General features: G+C 38.9%; 1 protein-coding gene across 1 annotated transcript; it reads right to left on the bottom strand.

Annotated features, from left to right (window-relative positions):
• Positions 1-3,218: 3,218 nt before the first annotated feature.
• LOC109211313 lies at positions 3,219-4,286 on the bottom strand. Its single transcript, XM_019374839.1, has one exon. It carries the CDS (start codon positions 4,284-4,286, stop codon positions 3,219-3,221), a length of 1,068 nt encoding a protein of 355 aa, XP_019230384.1.
• Positions 4,287-21,162: the final 16,876 nt, after the last annotated feature.

Raw genomic sequence — 21,162 nt, 5'->3', positions numbered from 1 at the left:
GATATAGTTGTACCTCCATATATAAAAAAAATGACCTGTTTTGAGTATCGGGTCATTATGTGGATCAGACAAATAACCTGCATCGGCATAGCCAATCATTTCTGACTGGAATTCATTNTAATATAGCAGTACCTCCATATGTAAATAAATAGCCTGTTTGAGATCGGGCTTTATGTGGATCAGACAAATAACCTGCATCGGCATAGCCAATCATTTCTGACTTGAATTCATTAGAATAAAACAATCTCATATCTATAGTTCACGAAGATATCTAAATATATGCTTAACACCATTCCAATGTCTTCTTGTTGGGGAGGAGCTGAATCTTGCTAATAAGCTCACTGCAAAAGCAATATCTGGTCGTGTATTGTTGGCAAGATACATCAGTGCCCCAATTGCACTAAGATATGGAGTTTCATCACTAATGAGCTCTTCATCATTTTCTTGAGGCCGAAATGGATCTTTATTTATATCAAGCGATCTCACAACCATTGGGGTACTCAATGGATGTGCATTATCTATGTAAAATCGCTTTAAAACCTTTTCAGTATATGTTGATTGATGGACAAAAATTCCATTTGGTACATGCTCAATTTGTAGGCCAAGACAAAATTTTGTCTTACCGAGATCTTTCATTTCAAACTCTTTCTTCAAACACTCTATAGCCTTTGGAAGCTCTTTAGAAGTGCCAATGATATTCAAGTCATCAACATACACAGCTATGATGATAAATTCAGATCCAGACCTCTTAATAAAGACACAAGGGCAAATAGGGTCATTTTTGTACCCTTCCTTTAGCAAATACTCGCTAAGGCAATTGTACCACATCCTCCCTGATTGCTTCAATACGTATACGGATTTTTGAAGCTTTATTGAACAAGTTTCTCTTGAACTTTTATGTGCTTAAGGAACTTTAAATCCTTCAGGGATTTTCATAAAAATTTCATTATCCAGTGAGCCATATAAGTAGGCTATGACAACATCCATCAATCGCATATCAAGCTTTTCATGGACTGCCAGATTTATTAGATACCTGAAGGTAATTGCATCTACCACAGGAGAATATGTCTCCATATAATCAATGGCAGGACTTTGCGAAAACCCTTGTGCCACAAGTCGTGCTTTATATCTTACGACTTCACCTTTCTCATTTCGTTTTCGCACAAAAACCCATTTGTACCCCACTGGCTTGACACCTTCAGGCGTTCGGACTATTGGTTCGAAAACTTCACATTTTCGAGTGAGGCCAATTCCGCTTGAATTGCATTTTTCCATTTTGGTCAATCATTTCTCTGTCTACATTCATCGACAGATTTTGGCTCAAGATCCTCATCTTGTTGCATTATTTCAATTGCAGCATTATATGCAAAATTGTTATTAACCACAACGTTATTTCGGTTCCACCTTTTTCCTGTAGAGACATAACTTATTGAGATCTCTTCATTTTCATCATTTCCAGGTACTAGAACCTCCTGTGAGGTCTTATCAATTTCTATGTCCTTATGTCCCTCTTAAGCAATTGCCTCTATGTTATGATCAACTTGATCATTTGCTCCTTTCCTTTTTCGGGGATTCTTATCCTTGGAACCGATTGGTCTACCACGTTTAAGGCGTGGCCTAGACTCATTGGCAGTATCATACTGTCCAGTTGGGACATCAACTCGAATTGGAGCATTTACAGTTGAAATATGCGATTTAGTAACCCGTAGAAGGTTAGTAAATGCATCTGGCAATTGATTTGCAACATTTTGCATATAAATGATCTTTTGAACTTCTTGTTCACATTGATTTGTACGAGGATCCAAATGAGATAGAGATAATACGTTCCAATCTATCTCTTTTTTCAGCTGTTTATTTTCTCCCCGTAATATTGAAAAAAGTGATTCATCAAAATGACAATCAGCAAATCTGGCTGTAAACAAATCTCCTGTCATAGGCTCTAGATATTTAATAATAGAAGGAGATTCATAACCAACATATACTCCCAACCTTCTTTGGGGACCAATTGGAACATATACTGCACATCCAAAAATTCTTAGATGATAATTATTTGGCTCCTGACCAAAAGCCAACTGTAATGGGGAGACTTTATGATAACTAGTTGGCCTTATGCGCACAAGGCATTTAATCAATGATTCTGCTAGACCATTTTGAGTATGAACATGAGCAACCGGATGCTCAACGTTTATTCCAGTGGCCATACAATAATCGATAAAGGCTTGAGATATAAATTCACCAGCATTATCAAGATGAATTATCTTAATTGCATAATCTGGAAATTGTGCTCTTAACCTTATTATTTGGGCCAACAATCTCGCAAATGCCATATTACGAGTTAACAATAAGCACACATGTGACCATCTTGTAGATACGTCTATCAAGACCATAAAATACTTGAATGGTCTACATGAAGGGTGTATAAGCCCACATATATCACCATGTATAGGTTCCAGAAATGCAGGGGATTGAATCCCAAATTTAGTTGCTGATAGTTTAATAATCAATTTTCCTTGAGAACAAGCAGCACAAGAGAATTCCTTAAATTGAAGAATCTTCTTGTTCTTCAATGTGTGCCCATTTGAATTCTCTATTATTCTGCGCATCATGTTAGAACCGGGATGGCCCAATCGGTCATGCCAAATGATAAAATCGTTAGAAATAGTAAACCTNCGTGCACATATTTTTTTTCCCGACTTTTTATTGTAAGTAAGTATAAAGGTATTCAACCTTTCCTTTGTTTGATGTCTCAACATGGTAGCCATTTTGGCGAATAGCTTTGAAACTCAATAAGTTTCTTTGAGACTTACTACAATACAATGCATTATCAATAGTTAATATCATTCCTCCAGGTAGTAATAAGGTCGCTCTTCCAGAGCCCTCAATCAACTTTGTACTACCAGATATTGTACTAACATAGGCCTTTTCATAACCAAATAAGAAAAAAAGTTCTTTTCTCTTAATATTCTGTGAGTTGTAGCACTATCCAAAAGACATAAATCTTCATTACTCATCTTGAATCCAATTGAAGACTAGGAAATTTTAATTTTTTCATAAAAAAAATAAAAGTAAATCATAAGAAATACGAAAAAACTAACATCACCAATGACAACATAAGACAACGTAAGTACTACTTGAAAATAAAAACAACTTTAGACGAGACAGAAACGCTGAAAATAAAAATAACAACATAATTGCATTCCCAGTAAAATGATCAAACTTTAGTTTTGATCTCCAAATAAATCTTCAACTTTCAAATGAGTAAGATCATCGAGACCTTGAAAATCATCATCATTCAAAGCAAGATTTGCATCGGCATTGTCATCATTTTTTTTTGAAGGCCCTGCCTCAAAATCATTTTTAAAAGTCAAGTGAAACTTCACCGGGGCATTGGCAGAAGATGCTCCAACATTATTTGTCTTTATTTTGATGGAGTTTTGATAAAGCCTGACAAAATGCTCAGGTGCACGACGTTCAATTTTCCAATGACCTTTCATGTCACAGTGGTGGCAGTTACCGCTTTTGCCTCTTGAAGGATTGTTTTGAGAACCCATATTATTCTCTCGTTTGCCATGACCACCACGATGACGACTATTATATCGCCTCTTACCATTTCCATGCCCACGTACATTCATATGGCCATGATTATTGTTTTGTCTTTTTCCAGACTTATCATGTCTAGCTGCCATATTTGCTTCAGGAAGCGGGGCTGATCCTGTGGGACGGGTTTCATGATTTTTCAGCAAAAGGGTATTATGTTGCTCAGCCACCAGAAGGCATGAGATCAATTCAGAATACTTTTTAAAACCCCTTTCATCGTATTGCTGTTGTAATACCATATCTGAGGCATGAAAAGTCGTAAGAGTCTTTTCCAACAAATCCTCATCATTCATAACATCCCCACATAATTTTAATTGGGAAGTTATTCGAATTACAACAGAGTTATACTCACTTACGGTCTTAAAATCTTGTAACCGTAGGTGCATCCACTCATATCGAGCCCTTGGCAATACCGTAGCCTTAAGGTGATCATACCTTTCCTTCAGGCGAGTCCACAATCCAAGTGGATCTTTCACTGTCAAATATTCAACCTTAAAACCTTCATCCAAATGATGACGAAAGAAAATCATGGCCTTCGCTTTGTCTTGGCTTGATGCCTCATTACCCTGAGTAATGGTGTTACCAAAGCCTTTAGCGGCTAAGTGAATCTCAGCATCAAGAACCCATGATAGGTAATTCTTTCCATAAATGTCAAGTGCCACAAACTCAAGCTTTGACAAATTCGACATAGTGAAAACTATCAAAGATGATAAATAATTAGAAATCATTAGGATAACAGCGTAAAGAATCTTAAAAATTGACATAATATCTAATTTGTGATCTATATACACTAAAGTGATAATTCCATAGAAAAGAATACTATTTGTTTCTTCAAATTATTAGTATATCTTTTATGTTAACTGGAACAAAAATGTCTTCTAACTTTAACACAATTTCAATTGTCAAACTACATAAAATAAGTATTCTTCTCTCAATTAATTCTATTAACATGAAAATTAGCAACTTTCACATGACCATCATACAAATAACTTAAAATAAAGAGACATAGAATTCTTTATTTTTACACATATCTAGAGATGTGAGAAATTATAAAACTGCATATTAAAGATACTAATCATGAAATCAAAATATACAACGAAGAAAACAAAATGAACAAATATACCTGAACAACGAAAAGACCTCAACTTCGTGCTGATAACGTGTTAAAAAATGTAGCTCAAAGTAACAATATAAAACAAGAAGATAAGTAGAATAAGAGAAGAAGAGATAACTTTCTTATTTCATCAAGTGTTCAAGTATGTTCCTTCTCACATTTCATGCCTCTATTTATACTATTACATATGAAGGTTACAAAATGATTGTCTTAAACATGACATTAACAATTGAGATCATGGGGAGAGGTTATGGAGGTGTAGAAGTTACAATCATAATAGTGATGAGTAGTGGGAGGCTATTTACATCATGAGTGAAAATAGTGGGAGTAGTGGACATCCATATTAACTATAGTTTTTACAACATAATTAGGATTCTCCTACTTTGCCACTATCAAATACTTTTATTTCTAAAAGCAAATATTTTACTTTTTGCATAATCATATCAGTAATATTTTGTGTCAATTAATTATGTATCAATATACTATTACAATTAATATATCTCAATCTCAAATAAGTTAGGTCCAAGGTTAGAGCTAAATAGAAATTACGAATTCGACAAAATTAGTAACTTTGGCTCAAACCTTATTTTTGTATTAAAAAGTTCACCTAATATGTATAAATAATTTATCCCAATCCACTAAGCCAAAAAAAAAAAAAAACTCAAACAATCATGCATTCCTCTTTATGTTATCGGTAGTGTGAATTCTTACTCATCAATTGAGTATCATTTCTCAAAAAAGAAAAAGAAAATATTGAGTACGTATCAATCCAAGAAAAAAAACCAAGTGATCCCATATGTATTTTGATCCTATATCGACACTCTTGAATACGAGAGTGAACAACTTTAGTTCAAGTGGATGGTAGCTGCTGAATTTTAACGTATCATATCCCACATGGTCAAGTTACAAAGAAAAATGACATAAATATTTTAAACATTTTTTCGGAGGAAGAAAATGGAGTGGTACATGCTAACATCTGCTGGAAGATTGAAAAGTGAAACACATCTAAGCGAAGGAGATACTTTTTCTCCTAATGAAACGATCCGATCGGTCGTTTTGAGCTCTAACGCGTCGTTCAGCAGTTTGAGGGCACGAGCAGCTTCACTTCAGATATTATGACTTGTACGCGTAGTCGGAATTGAGATTCAGGGAGTTCGGAGTTGATTTGGAAAGAGAATTCCAGTTTCGGAAGCTTAAAGTTGGAAGAATCTGATTAAGGGTTTATTATGAGCAAACGACCTAGGAATCGGGATTTGAAGGTTCCAACAGGATCGTATGATGATTTCGGACTTGGGCGTATATCCGGATCGGGTTTTAGATGACCCGGGAGCGTTTCGACGCCTATTATGTAAGTTAGCATTTTGGGAGGGATTTCATAAATTTGGGTTGAAGTGCATTTCAATGTTTCAATGTCCGTTTGGGATTTTGAACCTGGAAATAGTTTCGTATGGTGATTCTGGTATTGGGGTGCGTTCGGAAGTGGATTCGGAGGTCCGTAGGTCATTTTGGAGTCATTTGGCTAAAGTTAGAAATTTAAAGGTTTTGAGAAGTTTGACTGGAAGTGGACCTTTCGATATCGGGGTCGGATTCCGATTCTGGGAGTTGGAGTAGGTCCGTAATGTCAAATACGACTTGTGTGCAAAATTTGAGGTCAATCGGACCTGATTTGATAGGTTTCGGCATCGAACGAAGAAGTTTGAAGTTCTAAAGTTCATAAAGCTCGAATTGGGGTGTGATTCGTGATTTCGACGTAGTTTTATGTGATTTGAGGCCTCGAGCAGGTCCGCGTTATGTTTTGGAACATGTTGGTGTGATTGGATGAGGTCCCGATGGCCTCGGATGGATTCCGGGTGGTTAACAGATCGAATTTAGAATTTGAAGAAGGATTAAGGAAGCTGGCATCTAGTGTAACCGCACCTGCGAGGTTTTGGCCGCAGGTGCGGAGCCGCAGAAGCGGTCTAGTAGCCGTAGAAGCGGGCAGGAGCGCAGGTGCGAGGGAAGATCCGCACATGCTAAGGCGCAGATACGGAAGGGAGATCGCGGAAGCGGAAGCTGCTGGGTTGAGTTAGAGCCGCACCTGCGATGGATTTCCGTAGGTACGGAGCCGCAGAAGCGGCTACTGGACCGCAGGTGCGAAGTCGCGGCTGGGCAGTGACTTCTTTAAAACGAAGAGTTTGGCCCAGTTTAATTTTATTCCATCCATGGGAGCCGATTTTGGAGCAATGTGGAGTGCCATCTTCATCAACTAATAAGGGGTAAGTGTTTTCTACCCAATTTGAGTTAAATACATGATTTTATACGGATTTAATCATGGAAAATTAGTGGGAATTTGGGGTTTTGGTGGAAAAACCTAGAATTTGGATTTTTGGATTTTGACCACGATTTTGCACATGGTTTTTGGAATAAGTTATATATTTGAGTTCGTAGCGTTATGGGTAAAGCTTATCTTTCTAAAATTTCGGAATCCGGGCACGTGGGCCCGAGGGTGATTTTTATCGACTTTTCGATCGGGGTTAGAAATTGTTATAAATTGGATTATAATGAGTATTGAGTATATATTAATGGGTTTACTTAATTATTGGCTAGTTTTGGAGCGTTGAGCATCAATTCGAGTTGTTTGAAGGGCTCGGAAGTCGGTTATGGAACTTCGAAGCGAGGTAAGTCTCCTTTCTAACCTTGTAAGAGGGAATTTACCCCATAAGTGAAATAATTCAATATGTGTGTCACGACCCCAGTTCACCCTCCATGAACATGTCGTGATGGCACCTAGTTCCTACAACAAGGTAAGCCTATCAATGCGGAAATAACAACTTAACTAGCGAAATAGGTAAATAAAACTAAACATATTAAAAATAATGACTGCATATATGGCCGCTCGGCCTATACAACTTAAAAGAAATGCGGAAGTCTACAACTCAATCCCAAAACCCGGAAACTCACGGGAACCACAGGCTAACAGAAACATAGTACGATGCTCTAACTCCTGAATATCTAAACAACTGAGGGAAAAGGGATAAACTAAATACTAAAGCTGGAACAGAATAGAGACTCCTGGTCTGCGGACGCGGCAGATATACCTCGAAGTCTCCGTGTATCTCCTCGCCTCAAGGATAGTGCGCCTGAGAAGAGGTACCTGGATCTGCACATGAAAAACATGCGCAGGAAGGGCATGAGTACACCACAGCGGTACTCAGTAAGTGCCAAGCCTATCCTCGGTTGGGTAGTGACGAGGAAGGTCAGGGCCCTACTGAGGTAAAATATAATAATAATCAACAATATGAAAATCTGACAGAAATAATGAGTACAGCAGTGAGATAAGACAGGTCAACGAGGCAATAACAACTACACAAAGAATAAAATAAACAAAGAATGACTACAGCTCAACACCAAGGATAACAATGAGGGTCTCCCAGGATACAGTCCTGTAGCCCTTTCCTCAACTGTCCAGTGGATCTCCCAGGATACCGTCCCGTAGTCCAACTCATGTGCCAAACCAAAGGATCTCCCGGGATACCGTCCCATAGTCCAACCATCAATATGCAGGGGGATCTATCGGGAATCTAACCCGCAGTCCCAAAGTAAAAGTGCAGGGGGATCTACCGGGAAATCGAACCCGTAGTCCCAAAGTAAACAAATAAGAGGGGGGGGGGGGGAGGGGGAGCTACTGGAATCCCACATTCGTAGTCCCAATATAAATGAACAATCACAACCACAAGGTACACGGAAACGAAGTACAAAAGACAGGCAAATAGGTAGTACTGGCCTAGCATGCTTCACGTAGTACAGTCAAGGCAACTTAAGCAATTAGGCAAGTTAAATCAACTAGACATGCTTTCCTAATCTAGCACAGGTTATAATTGCAAGTAGAATAAAGTAAATATGAAAGGAACTCAATCTCACTATCTTAAGTAAAATCAGGATTTTCAGCAATTGGCTCAAGTACGTGCTCGTCACCTCACGTACAAGGCACTCAAAATAACAAATAACAAATCCTAAGGGGAAAGGTCCCCACACAAGGTTAGACAAGCCACTTACCTCGAACCGGCTCAATATCAACTAGAAACCACGCCCTTGCCACGAGTATCCGACTCCAAATGGCCCAAATCTATTCAATTCAATTACACATTGTAAATAACATCGCAAACAAGTGGTTTTGATATTTAATTTAAAGCAACAGCGTTAAATTAGGTGAAATGACCAAAATGCCCTTTAGGCCAACGCCTCGGAATCGAATAATTTTCATATTTTCAGAACCCTCGTACTCTCACGAGTCTAACCATATAAAAATCTCCCAAATCGGAGGTCAAATGCTCACTCAAAACTCAATGGTTTAGCCTATGAAGTTTTTACCCCAAATTCTTCCATTTTTGAACCCAAATTCGAATTTTAATGATGGATTTAACTACAAAATGATGAAATATAACTAGAAGGGATTAAAGAAACGTTACCCAATAATCTCCTCTTCAAAACCCTCTCAAAATCGCCCTTACCCGAGCTCAAATTGATTTTTCTAACTTATGAAATCAAACCCTCGAAATTTCTATATCTGCACAGGTATTTCCGCATCTGCGGTCCCGCTTATGCGGAAACAAGCCGCTTCTGCGGTCTACAATTAAATAGCCAGGACCACATCTGTGAGAAATGAGCTGCAGGTGCGGAAGCGCATCTGCGAGGGACAATCCGCTTCTGCGGAAACTAACGAAACGCTGGAGCCGCATCTGCGATGCCTGAGCCGCTTCTGCGGCTCCGCTTATGCGGGAATAGCACCGCTTCTGCGGTTTCTGAGGGAAAGGAGCAAAGCCGCTTCTGCGGCCATTTAGCCGCCTCTGGGCGCCGCATCTGCGGTTCCCAAGCCGCAGATGCGAAAATACCAGAAGCAGCAATGGTTCAGCTGCTGCAACACTTCAAAAATTCTTCCGTTAACCACCCGAAATCATCCCGAGGCCCCCGGAACCTCAACCAAAAGCACCAATAACACCTAATACCTCATTCAAACTTGTACCAATCCTTAAACCACCTAAAACAACGTCGGAAACTCGATTAATTCAAGGATTTGAGCCTAAGAACTTCAAATTCCATCAAAATACATTTTCGATCAAAAACCCAACCAAAACACGTCCGAATGACCTGAAATTTTGCACACACATCCCAAATGGCACGAAGGAGCTACTACAACTTCCGGAATTCCATTCCGGCCCTCGGATCAAAAATTCACTATCGGACCGGAAACTTCAAAAATTCAACCTTCGGCATTTCAAGCCTAAAAGAGCTACGGACTTCCAAAATACATTCCGAACATGCTCCCAACCCCGAAATCACCTAACGGAGCTAACGGGACCATCGGATTTCCATTCCGAGGTCGTCTTCACACTGTTCCGACTACGGACCACTTTTCCACACTTAAGCTCTCATTTAGGGACTAAGTGTCCCAAAACTCTCCGAAACTCAACACCGAACGTCCTGGAAAACCAAAATAGCAGAAATGAACTTAGGGGAAGCAGTTAATGGGGGATCGGGGCGTAAATTCTTAAGACGACCGGCCGGGTCGTCACAATGTGCTTCTATTTGTGAGGGCTACGTACGCACGAGGTGACGAGAGTCTGTGCGTAGCTACTATTATACTTAAGTCCGAGTAGTCTAGGACTCAAAAGCATGCTATACTTGTAATATTTGCAGCCTTGTTGTCAATTTAAAATGCTTAAATCATATCGAACTTGGTAAATAAAATTTCTAAAAGGCTAAACATCATTTTCTTGACTTTTAAAAGAGAAATTGCCTTTTCCTTGGATAATTGCCCCTTGATGAATTCTTGATTGACTGTTTGAATTTGTTTATCTTTTGTTGAACGGGCTGAACGCCTCGATAGATTAAATAGATGCATCTATGGTTTCGCGCCATTCGACCCTCTGGCAGTGAACAATTTAAATATTATGTTGGATCGGGCCGTACGACCTCGGCATGATTTGCGCATGCTTGTTTTGCTTGCCTTGAAATTTATAAATAGTGACATTGCCTCCCTGGCCCGAGACAAATTGATAAATAATGAAAAATTTCGAAATCGCCCATTAAAAAAAGGATTGTTTACTTGCTTCATGATTTTCTTGAGTTCACAGCCATTTTTAATAAAACCCACGACTAATTATACTATTAGTACATTAAGGTTGGACCACTAGTAAGTGCCGGAGTCGACCTCTCGTCACTACTTCTTTGAGATTAGACTGGATACTTACTGGGTACGTGTTATTTTCGTACTCATACTACACTTGCTGTATATTTTGTTGTACAAGCATATACATTTAGTGGCCTTGTGGTGCAGCGGCATGGTTGATACAGGGACTTAGGTGAGCTACAACTTGTGTCACGATCCGCAGCCAGTAGTCTCCTTCAGAGTAGTTGTATTTCTATTCCTGTCCAAATTGTATTTCGGACAGATGCTGTATTTATTTTATTTTTCCTAGTTGATGCTCATGCACTTGAGACACCGGGTTCTGGGATGATTATGGATTATTTATTATTGACATGTTTAAAAATAGTATTATTCATCCTGAAATTTCATCTTTTTACTATTAAATTGAAGAAAAATCATGATTTCGAAAATACTAAAACGAGAACTAAATTAAGTATTTATGGTTGGCTTGCCTGACAGCTGTGTCCGGCGCCGTCACGACCTTTATTGGATTTTGGATCGTGACAGCATGGTATCAGAGCATTAGGTTCACTTAGGTCTCACGAGTCATGAGCAAGTCTAGTATAGTCTTGCGGATCGGTACAGAGAAGTCTGTACTTTTCTTCGAGAGGCTACGCGGTTGTTAGGAGCACTTCCCTTCTTGATTCCTCATCGTGCGATTTTATTCCTTTGAGGCTTATGCCTTCATTTCCTTCCCATTCAATCTTATGTGACATGAAGTGATGGTTATAAATCGGGAATCGAGGAATTGTAATGGTACTACAGATGTGGTGCAAGACGTTTCTCCCTGTGTAGTTGATTGGGCTATTGTCGTCGTCTTGTGGAAGGATATTCTATCATTTCAGCTCAGTAGTTGTACTTCTGAGAGCTTTGAGACTATGTACAGGTTGCTATGATGCTCAGGAGTTGTTGTCGCACAGTATTGATGTGATGGTAGGATGCTTGCCTATGTGTCGGGGCAGTGAATGACTTGAAAGGAGGTTTATTTCAGTGCATGGTTCCGAGATTCGATATCTTATTCTCGACGGAGGAAAGGCAATCAGACTATGAATGTTCAGGTTTGGGTTGATGGAATAACAAGACTTGGTATTTTCGAGCGTGGTAGAATTTTCATCAGTAGTGTGGTGTCGTCGCCCTTGATTGGATATGTCAAGTTCGCCGGTGTTATGGTCTTCATCAATTGCCTTCAGGGCAGAGTAGTGTGAGATGGTGCTAGGGAAACAGTCGTCAGAGATAGCGGAGTGCAGCAATTTCGGTATTGAATGTGTATTTCTAATGTTGACGGTTCGAGAAAGATGATCTTTGGAAAGGTTTGAAGTTAGTAGCGATCTATTGGTTCAAATGCTACAGAGATGGATTTTGACTTAAGGCAACAACTGGGTAGCGAAGGATGAGGAAGTACATGTGGGAGGTGCCTTGCAGTGGTTACATTTTCTTGAAGGCCAAGAGTGAGAAACGGGAGTCGGATGGTTGCTTAAAGGAGCGAGTTTGGCCAAAGTGGGAGAGTGGCAGAGTAGCATATAGGTTCTGTGGTATGATGACTACACACCTTGATAAGAGTCTAGAGTGATTTGGGATTCACGGTGGTCAAAAACTGGGTCTACGGACTCAATTATATTGGCTAATATACGGCGGGAGATTGGATACGACAGAAAGGAGTTGCTTGATGTGAAGAAGGATACAACATGACTTTGGATGGGTTACTGATTTTGCAGTAATTATACCCAGTGCAGCGACGTTGGAAGATGTCGGCATGTAATTCCACAGGTGGGTTATCTCATGTGAGCAGGCCAGCGGCCGCGTGGTTGACGAAGCTTCTATAAAGAATTCTACTGGCTATCCGATGAGAGGTTGAATATGTAAACGTGGCTAGTGATTTAGAGCATTCATGAACTGGTTAACAGGAAGATTTCGAGAAAATTGGCGGGTTGATTGTATAAGATTATGTCAACGATGAAGAAAGAATTGTAGTAGGTACCAGGTTTATGCAATGGTGGCTTCGAGCTACGTGGAGAGCCCCACCGCCTACGATTGGATTGTATGGTTGTCTACTTGTGAGATCTCTGTTTATTGACATAATGGTAGGTTATTACGACTAAGGAAAGAGAACATCAGTGGTAAATGGAGCAAGGGATTTAAGGAATGTGTGCTATTATTGGCCTTATTGACTCATGTTCAGGCTTTAGGAAGATTCAGAGTTTATGCTTCGTGTAGATGTGATTTACAAGGAAAGTGATTTAGCCGGGTGCTTTTTTGAAAGGGGTGTTCATGTGCTAGCAAAGCCTTAGAGTTGATTATATTCGGGACCAAGTAAGAGTGTGTGACTCTCTACAATGGTCCTAGTGAATTCAAAAGTTAAAATGTGGTGCCTAAGGATTTCAAGCCCGCAGTATGGTTAAGAATCGAGCTTTTGCAGCGGATTATGAAAAGGGGCATGGAGAGTTCTATGATATCTTCGGCTTGCAGTGTAGCATTTAGAGGAATGAGAGAAATGACTTCGAATTCGTAGAGGAATTATCAGAATAGGTGTACTAGTTGAGGATGCGAACATGCGCACAAGGAGGGTATGAGATGGTTCGTGGGATTTGAGACAGCATGGTCTCGTGATATGAGGTCACTTAAGTTGAGTGTGGATTTGGGCTCGGGATGTTTTGAATGAAGCTATTATTATTCCCAAGGCAAGTACAGAGTAAATTAAAAGAAGTCGGATCGGTTAGCAATAGTTAGATTGGCATGATGATGGCAATGATCAGTTCCTTCAGCGTGTTAAGTTATTCATGTGCTTTGTGACGGGATGTGCGAGGCTTGACGGCCGCCATAATCAATTTTATGTGGAGGCATTCGAGTGTTATGGCATGTTATGTGTAGATGGATCCCGGAGGGGTTATGGTGGTTTAGACCACCACTTGAGGTTGGTATTTTCTGCGGGTATAAGAATCCAGTCACGTGCTGCAATGGTTCTCTTGAAATGAGCTAAGTAAAAGATTTCTATATGATGAAGTGTTTACCCTATTAGTGGTTTAGGAGTTATTATGAAATTCTTGGGTTCCCGCGTATTGGTAAGATAAGTGCGGTGAGCGGCATGAAATTTGAAAGTTAAGTACTAAGGTTGTAGTTCGGTGTTGACGAGGATGTCACGAGCTCGGATGAGCAAGAGAGAATTTAGGTGCTTAAAGTAAGCTGGTATTGTCTTCAGCGTCACCTGAGATCAGTGCCTTGTACAAGAGGCTTCGTGTATTGATTTGCGAATCCTTGATTCGCTTTACACCGTTAGTGTGGCCGGTAATATGGATGTGCAGACTTGTTACCTGGTGCGGAAGGTCGTGGGAGCGTATCCCACTGGAATGTTGTATAAGAGTGGCATGTAGTCACTTGATTGAGTGAATATTGAAACCAAGTATGAAGATTGTGGTGATATCGCTATTTCGAGAATTTATGCCTGGAGGGCACTCGGTTCATTTGGTTGTGGACTGTGGGAGTTTGTTCTGGTTATGATGGTTGTTCGTGTGTTATGGGAAAAAAGGGGTTATTATGGATCCTTGAAAGGTTATTAGCCAAGTATGGTGCGATCAGAATCGGCTTGAGGTCCGTGGATGGATTTAAATATGAATGTGGGATCTATATCAGGCCGGATGTGTTCATTTCAGCATAGTTCTCCTTATGGGGAGTATTTGGATGTTGGATGTCGTTTGTCGTCGGCTATTTCATGTAATACTACATTGTGCCGTGGGAGTTGTGAAACGGCTTGATAAATTTTATATGTGTTGAGATTCCGCGTAGCGATGGCGTTATGTGAGCAGGATGGCTCTCAAGATTCAGATTATATATCGCACCTTAGATGTGCTTGAGTTTTATAGCGTATGGCGCTATCTGTCTCCCCAGGGATGGTATTATGCACTTAGCGTGCTTGTGGCCGATATTCGGGTATTTTGTATTAATGAGCATTCTAGCTCGGTAAGTATCTCTTTATGTAGATTTTATGTGTGGATTGGGTGGCATGCTGCTACCGGTATGTTGTTTGAATCGGGTTGCATGCCGCAACAGTGTGATGTTGAGTACAGTCCCCCTATATTCTATTTTGTGTGTTTTTGTTTCCCATTTTCTAAGGAAGGTACATGACACTTTTACAATTGTCTAATTAGTTACGTGGATTGAGTAGTCCCTTCTAGAGTTCGTTTTCCTTATGTATCACATTCGAGTTTGTAGCTTATTGGCACATTGTGGCATCATATGAGACTTTTGGTCATGTCTGGGGTGGCTTATTGCGTGAGCAGCTCGTACTGGGTGAGACGAGATTATTTGATTTGGGATCAGTGCAATCGGATTATATGAAGCATATTAAAGAGCAAATACCATTATTCGGTCCATAATGAGGTGATGATTCTAGTCAAGAGGAGAGATTCAATTATTTATTGACTCGGCAGTTGGTTATGAATTTCTACATATCTCTTACGTCATGGCAGTATTGCAAGAGTTGGAACAAGGCCTTTACGTATGCCATGAGGTGAATTGTGAGCATCAGATTCGTGAAATTTTGGCAATTGTTATCAGGGGATATTATTGTAGTCATGTGGGTTATGCAGTGCATAGTGAGCGTTCGGCAAAGGCATGCAATCATGTATTGGTGCATCGCATAGAGATTGATACAGTGTTTGTATGATGGGAACAGGTCTAGTAGGGAATTCTTGATGTTGGAATTGGGTTCTAAGGCTTATTTGACTAAGAAAAAGGGGGGGTCTTCAGATTGGCTCGAGCTAGTGTGCTCAATTGAGTTGTGGTGGCACGGGTAGGTGCACGAGGTGTTAAACAGTGATTTCAGACAACTCTAGAGCAGTTCTTAGCACGTTCGAGGATGAAGGTATGTTTAAGTGGGAGAGAATGTAATGACCCGACCGGTCGTTTTGAGCTCTAGCGCGTCGTTCAGCAGTTTGAGGCCATGAGCAGCTTCACTTCAGGTATTATGACTTGTACGCGTAGTCAAAATTGAGATTCAGGGAGTTCGGAGTTGATTTGGAAAGAGAATTCTCATTTTAGAAGCTTAAAGTTGGAAGAATCTGATTAAGGGTTGACTATGAGTAAACGACCTTGGAATCGGGATTTGAAGGTTCCAATAGATTCGTATGATAATTTCGGACTTGGGTGTATGTCCAGATCGGGTTTTGGATGACCCGGGAGCGTTTTGGCGCCTATTATGGAAGTTAGCATTTTTGGAGGGATTTCATAAATTTGGGTTGAAGTGCATTTCAATGTTTTCGATGTCCATTTGGGATTCGAGCCTGGGAATAGCTCCGTATCGCGATTTTGGTATTGGGGGCGAGTCCGAAAGTGGATTCGGAGGTCCGTAGGTCATTTATTTGGCTAAAGTTAGAAATTTAAAGGTTTTGAGAAGTTTGACCGGAAGTGGACCTTTTGATATCAGGGTCAGATTCTGATTTCGGAAGTTGGAGTAGGTGCATAATATCAAACACGACTTGTATGCAAAATTGAGGTCAATCGGACGTGATTTGATAGGTTTCGGCATCGAACGAAGAAGTTTGAAGTTCTAAAGTTCATAAAGCTCGAATTGGGGTGTGATTCGTGATTTTGACGTTGTTTGATGTGATTTGAGGCCTCGAGCAGGTCTGCGTTATGTTTTGGAACAGGTTGGTGTGATTGGATGAGGTCACGAGGGCCTCGGATGGATTCCGGGTGGTTAACAGATCGAATTTAGAATTTGAAGAAGGATTGAGGAAGCTGGCATCTGGTGTAACTGCACCTGCGAAGTTTTGGCCGCAGGTGCAGGCCGCAGAAGCGACCTAGGAGTCGCAGAAGCGGGCAGGAGCGCAGGTGCGAGGGAAGATCCGCACCTGCGAAGGCGCTGATGCGGAAGGGAGATCGCAGAAGCGGAAGCTGTTGGGTTGAGTTAGAGCCGCACCTGCGATGGATTTCCGTAGGTGCGGAGCCGCAGAAGCTGCTACTGGACGGCAGGTGCGAAGGTCGGGGCTGGGCAGTGTCTTCTTTAAAACAAAGGTTTTGGCCCAATTTCATTTTATTTCGTCCATGGGAGCCGATTTTGGAGCAATTTGGAGTGCCATCTTCATCAACTAGTAAAGGGTAAGTGCTTTCTTCCCAATTTGAGTTAAATACATGATTTTATACGGATTTAATTATGGAAAATTAGTGGGAATTTGGGGTTTTGGTGAGAAAACCTAGAATTTGTAGTTTCGGATTTTGATCACGATTTTGGACATGAAACTTGGAATAAGTTATATATTTGAGTTCGTGGCGTTATGGGTAAAGCTTATCTTCGAAAAATTTCGGAATCCGGGCATGCGGCCTCGAGGGTGATTTTTATCGATTTTTCGATCAGGGTTAGAAATTGTTATAAATCGGATTATAATGAGTATTTGAGTATATATTAATGGGTTTGCATAATTATTGGCTAGTTTTGAAGCGTTGAGCATCGATTCGAGTTGTTTGAAGGGCTCAGAAGCCGGTTATGGAACTTCGTAGCGAGGTAAGTCTCCTTTCTAACCTCGTAAGAGGGAATTTATCCCATAGGTAAAATAATTCAATATGTGCTTCTATTTGTGGGGGCTACGTACGCACGAGGTGTCGAGAGTCCGTGCGTAGCTACTATTATGCTTAAGTCCGGGTAGTCTAGGACCCAAACGAATTCTCTACTTGTAATATTTGCAACCTAATTGTCAATTTAAAATGCTTAAATCATATCGAACTTAGTAAACAAATTTTCTAAAAGGCTAAACATCATTTTCTTGACTTTTAAAAGAGAAATTGCCTTTTCCTTGGATAATTGCTCCTTGATAAATTCTCGATTGACTGTTTGAATGTGTTTATCTTTTGTGGAACATGCCGAACGCCTCGGTAGATTAAATAGATACATCTATGGTTCGCGCCATTCGACCCTCTGGCAGTGCACAATTTAAATATTATGTTGGATCGGGCCGTACGACCTCGACATGATTTGCACATGCTTGTATTGCTTGCCTTGAAATTTATAAATAGTGATATTGCCTCCCCGGCCCGAGGTAAATTGATAAATGATGAAAGTGAATCTGGAAATCGCCCATTAACAAAAGGATTGTTTACTTGCTTCATGATTTTCTTGAGTTCACAGCCGTTTTTAATAAAACCCACGACTAATTATACTATTAGTACATTACTGTTGGACCACTAGTAAGTGTCGGAGTCGACCTCTTGTCACTATTTCTTCGAGATTAGACTGGGTACGCGTTGTTTTCATGCTCATACTACACTTGCTGTACATTTTGTTGTACATGCATATACATTTAGTGGCCTTGTGGCGCAGCGGCGTGGTTGATACAGGGACTTAGGTGAGCTGCATCTTGTATCACGATTCGCAGCTAGCAGAGTCTCCTTCAGTGTAGTTGTATTTCTATTCCTATCCAAATTGTATTCCGGACAGATGCTGTATTTATTTTATTTTTCCTAGTTTATGTTCATGCACTTGTGACACCGGGTTCTGGGATGATTTTGGATTATTCATTATTGACATGTTTAAAAATAATATTATTCATCCTGAAATTTCATCGTTTTACTATTAAATTGAAGAAAAATCGTGATTTCGAAAATACTAAAACGAGAACTAAATTAAGTATTTATAGTTGGCTTGCCTGACAGCTGTGTCCGCCGCCATTACAACCTTTATTGGATTTTGGGTCGTTACACCTAAGAACCAAAAAGCATCTTAATTTTATTAGTGAATCTTTTTCTAAATACATGAGAAATATCTAAATTTAACTTTCAAAGTCATGAGTTTTATATAACTTTTGGTTGAAAGATGAGTCGAGACTAGGAGCTTTCACGATTCGGTGAAAAAAAGATTCAAACGGTAAATCGTGAAAAATTGAATCAAACCGAAAATCAAATGAAATTGATTAAACAATCGATTTTTTTTTAATTTGGTTTGATTTAAATTTTATAAACCGATAACAAACCAAACAATAGATTACATACACAAGTTTTAAAATATACATACAATATATTACAATTTTAAAATTAATTTTAAATATTTTACATAATTTTTCATCAAATTTTTATTTGAGCCATTAAGTTTATCTCTATCCATGAATCCAAACTCACTCGTCTAAAGAAACAGCAAAGACGTTAACTGCACAAACTTTGGGTCAGCCATTTTCTGGGCCGGTTGTGAGAGTTTAGCTATATTTTAACAAAAAAAGGAATTTTTACATTCCTATACCATATAGGAAACCTTATTACCCTCAATATTTAAGATTTGATATAATTATATTTTGTATACCAAATTACCAATTCTATACCATAGTGTATTTTAAGGGTACAATTAATGCAGCGTATATCCCTCCTTAATTCAAGGTACCGTATATCCCACCCCTCCCACGTTTCTCTCTCCCAAACCGTCACCCTCACCCACGTTTATGTACTGTTATTAAACATAAAAACCTATGATTATGGAAACATAGATTTGCAGCATTAGGTTTATGTAGTCATCAGTTCAGCTCCAAGTCCAACACTTCATTTTTCCCAGGTCGTTAAAGTCATCTTCGCAAACACCAGTGTGGTTACCATCCTGGACTAGAAATCTTTAGATCTAATAGTCTGATACTATCACAAACATAAAAATCCAGAAGTAACAAAACAATCTCCATTAGACAATAGATTCTACATGTATAAGTGGGAAAGAGGGAAAGAAAATGCATTTACGGAATAATGGTAAATAGTAGGGACTGTCTAAAAAACCTCAAAGAACCATTTACGAATTAGGATTATACTTGATATATATCATGATATTAAAGTATGAGATCACATAGGAAAAGATTCAATCAAATATGAAGTCTTCCAAGTTTGACTACTCCTCAATAGCCAACAATCCCATTCAATTGTAGCTTAATTGGTATTTTCGACATAATTGCGTTTTTTGCAGAAGATTTTGTAGAAGTTTTAGTCGTTTTGGATTTGTGAAAACAGAAAACAATGCATCTACAATCAGAAAACAAATAATCTACAATTCATCTATAAAATATCTACAAACTGGGTATATTGAATTTTAATATCCCAATTCCCATTCGATTGTAGTTTAATTGGGATTTTCGACATAATTGCCTTTTTTGTAGAAGATTTGTAGAAGTTTTAGTCGTTTTTGATTTGTGAAAACATAAAACAAAGCATCTACAATTAGAATACAAATAATCTACAATTTATCTACAAAATATCTACAAACGGGGTACATTGAATTTTTATATCCCAATTCCCATCAATTGTAGCATAATTGAGATTTTTGACATAATTGCATTTTTTCAGAAGATTTGTAGAAGTTTTAGCCGTTTTTTATTTGTGAAAAACAGAAAATAAAGCATCTACAATCAGAATACAAATAATCTACAATTTATCTACAATTTCTGCAATATGTCTTCTTCTTCTTCTTCTTCTTCGAGTTTCAATCTGAAATTCAGTCAAAACCAAGTCTAATCTTCACCAAAACCCCTCAAAATGAGATATAAACTCCAAACCATATTCCCGATTATTTTCAACAACACCAATCCAAACAAATAATGATTTTTGAAAACCCAAATTTGAATTCAAAGCTTTTAAGCTTTTTAATGGCTGTCAATGGTGGAATTGCTGCTCTCTTTTCATTTGCTTTGTATTACTGAAATTTGCGATTGAGAAATAGAGAGAGATATACAGAGAATGTCGACGAACTGAGCTTTTGCAGAACTGAGTTCTACAATTTGATTCGAATTTGTTGACGATTTTGTCTTTTTTTGATTTGTGGTTTAAGGAAAAATATCGAAGAACAGAGTTTTTGCAGAAAAGAGTCTATGTAATTTGATTTTAAATTTAAGATATAGGATTTACGTTTCAAATTTGATCCGAAGGTCGCTAAATCAATTAGAATATTCTGTTCCTGATTTGTAGCGCGCCTAATTAGGAAGATTCAACTATTAATAATTAGTATTTAATGAATGGTATAATTATTGTAGAAAAACTGGGAACATAGCGGGTAAATTAGAAACTATGCACATATTTAGTAATAAAGTTTCATATATGGTATAGGAAGGAAAAAATCTCATAACACTTAGAGTCGTATTTAAAGATTTAATAGCCAAAATGCTCCCCTTTTTAAAAAAGGATAAAACATGCCTCTTTTAAAGATTTTAAGACCAGTTGTTCTTCTTCTATGCTTAGGCTTCACCAAAGATCCTTCTTCTTCTTTTCTTTATTTTTTTGCACCTCTTTTTTGTCTTTTTTTATTTTTTAATTT

This window comes from Nicotiana attenuata, unplaced genomic scaffold (genome assembly GCF_001879085.1).
Source record: "Nicotiana attenuata strain UT unplaced genomic scaffold, NIATTr2, whole genome shotgun sequence".
Taxonomy (NCBI): Eukaryota; Viridiplantae; Streptophyta; class Magnoliopsida; order Solanales; family Solanaceae; genus Nicotiana; species Nicotiana attenuata.
The sequence above is the reverse complement of the archived record's forward strand: the minus strand, read 5'-3'. Positions and strand labels throughout refer to the sequence as shown.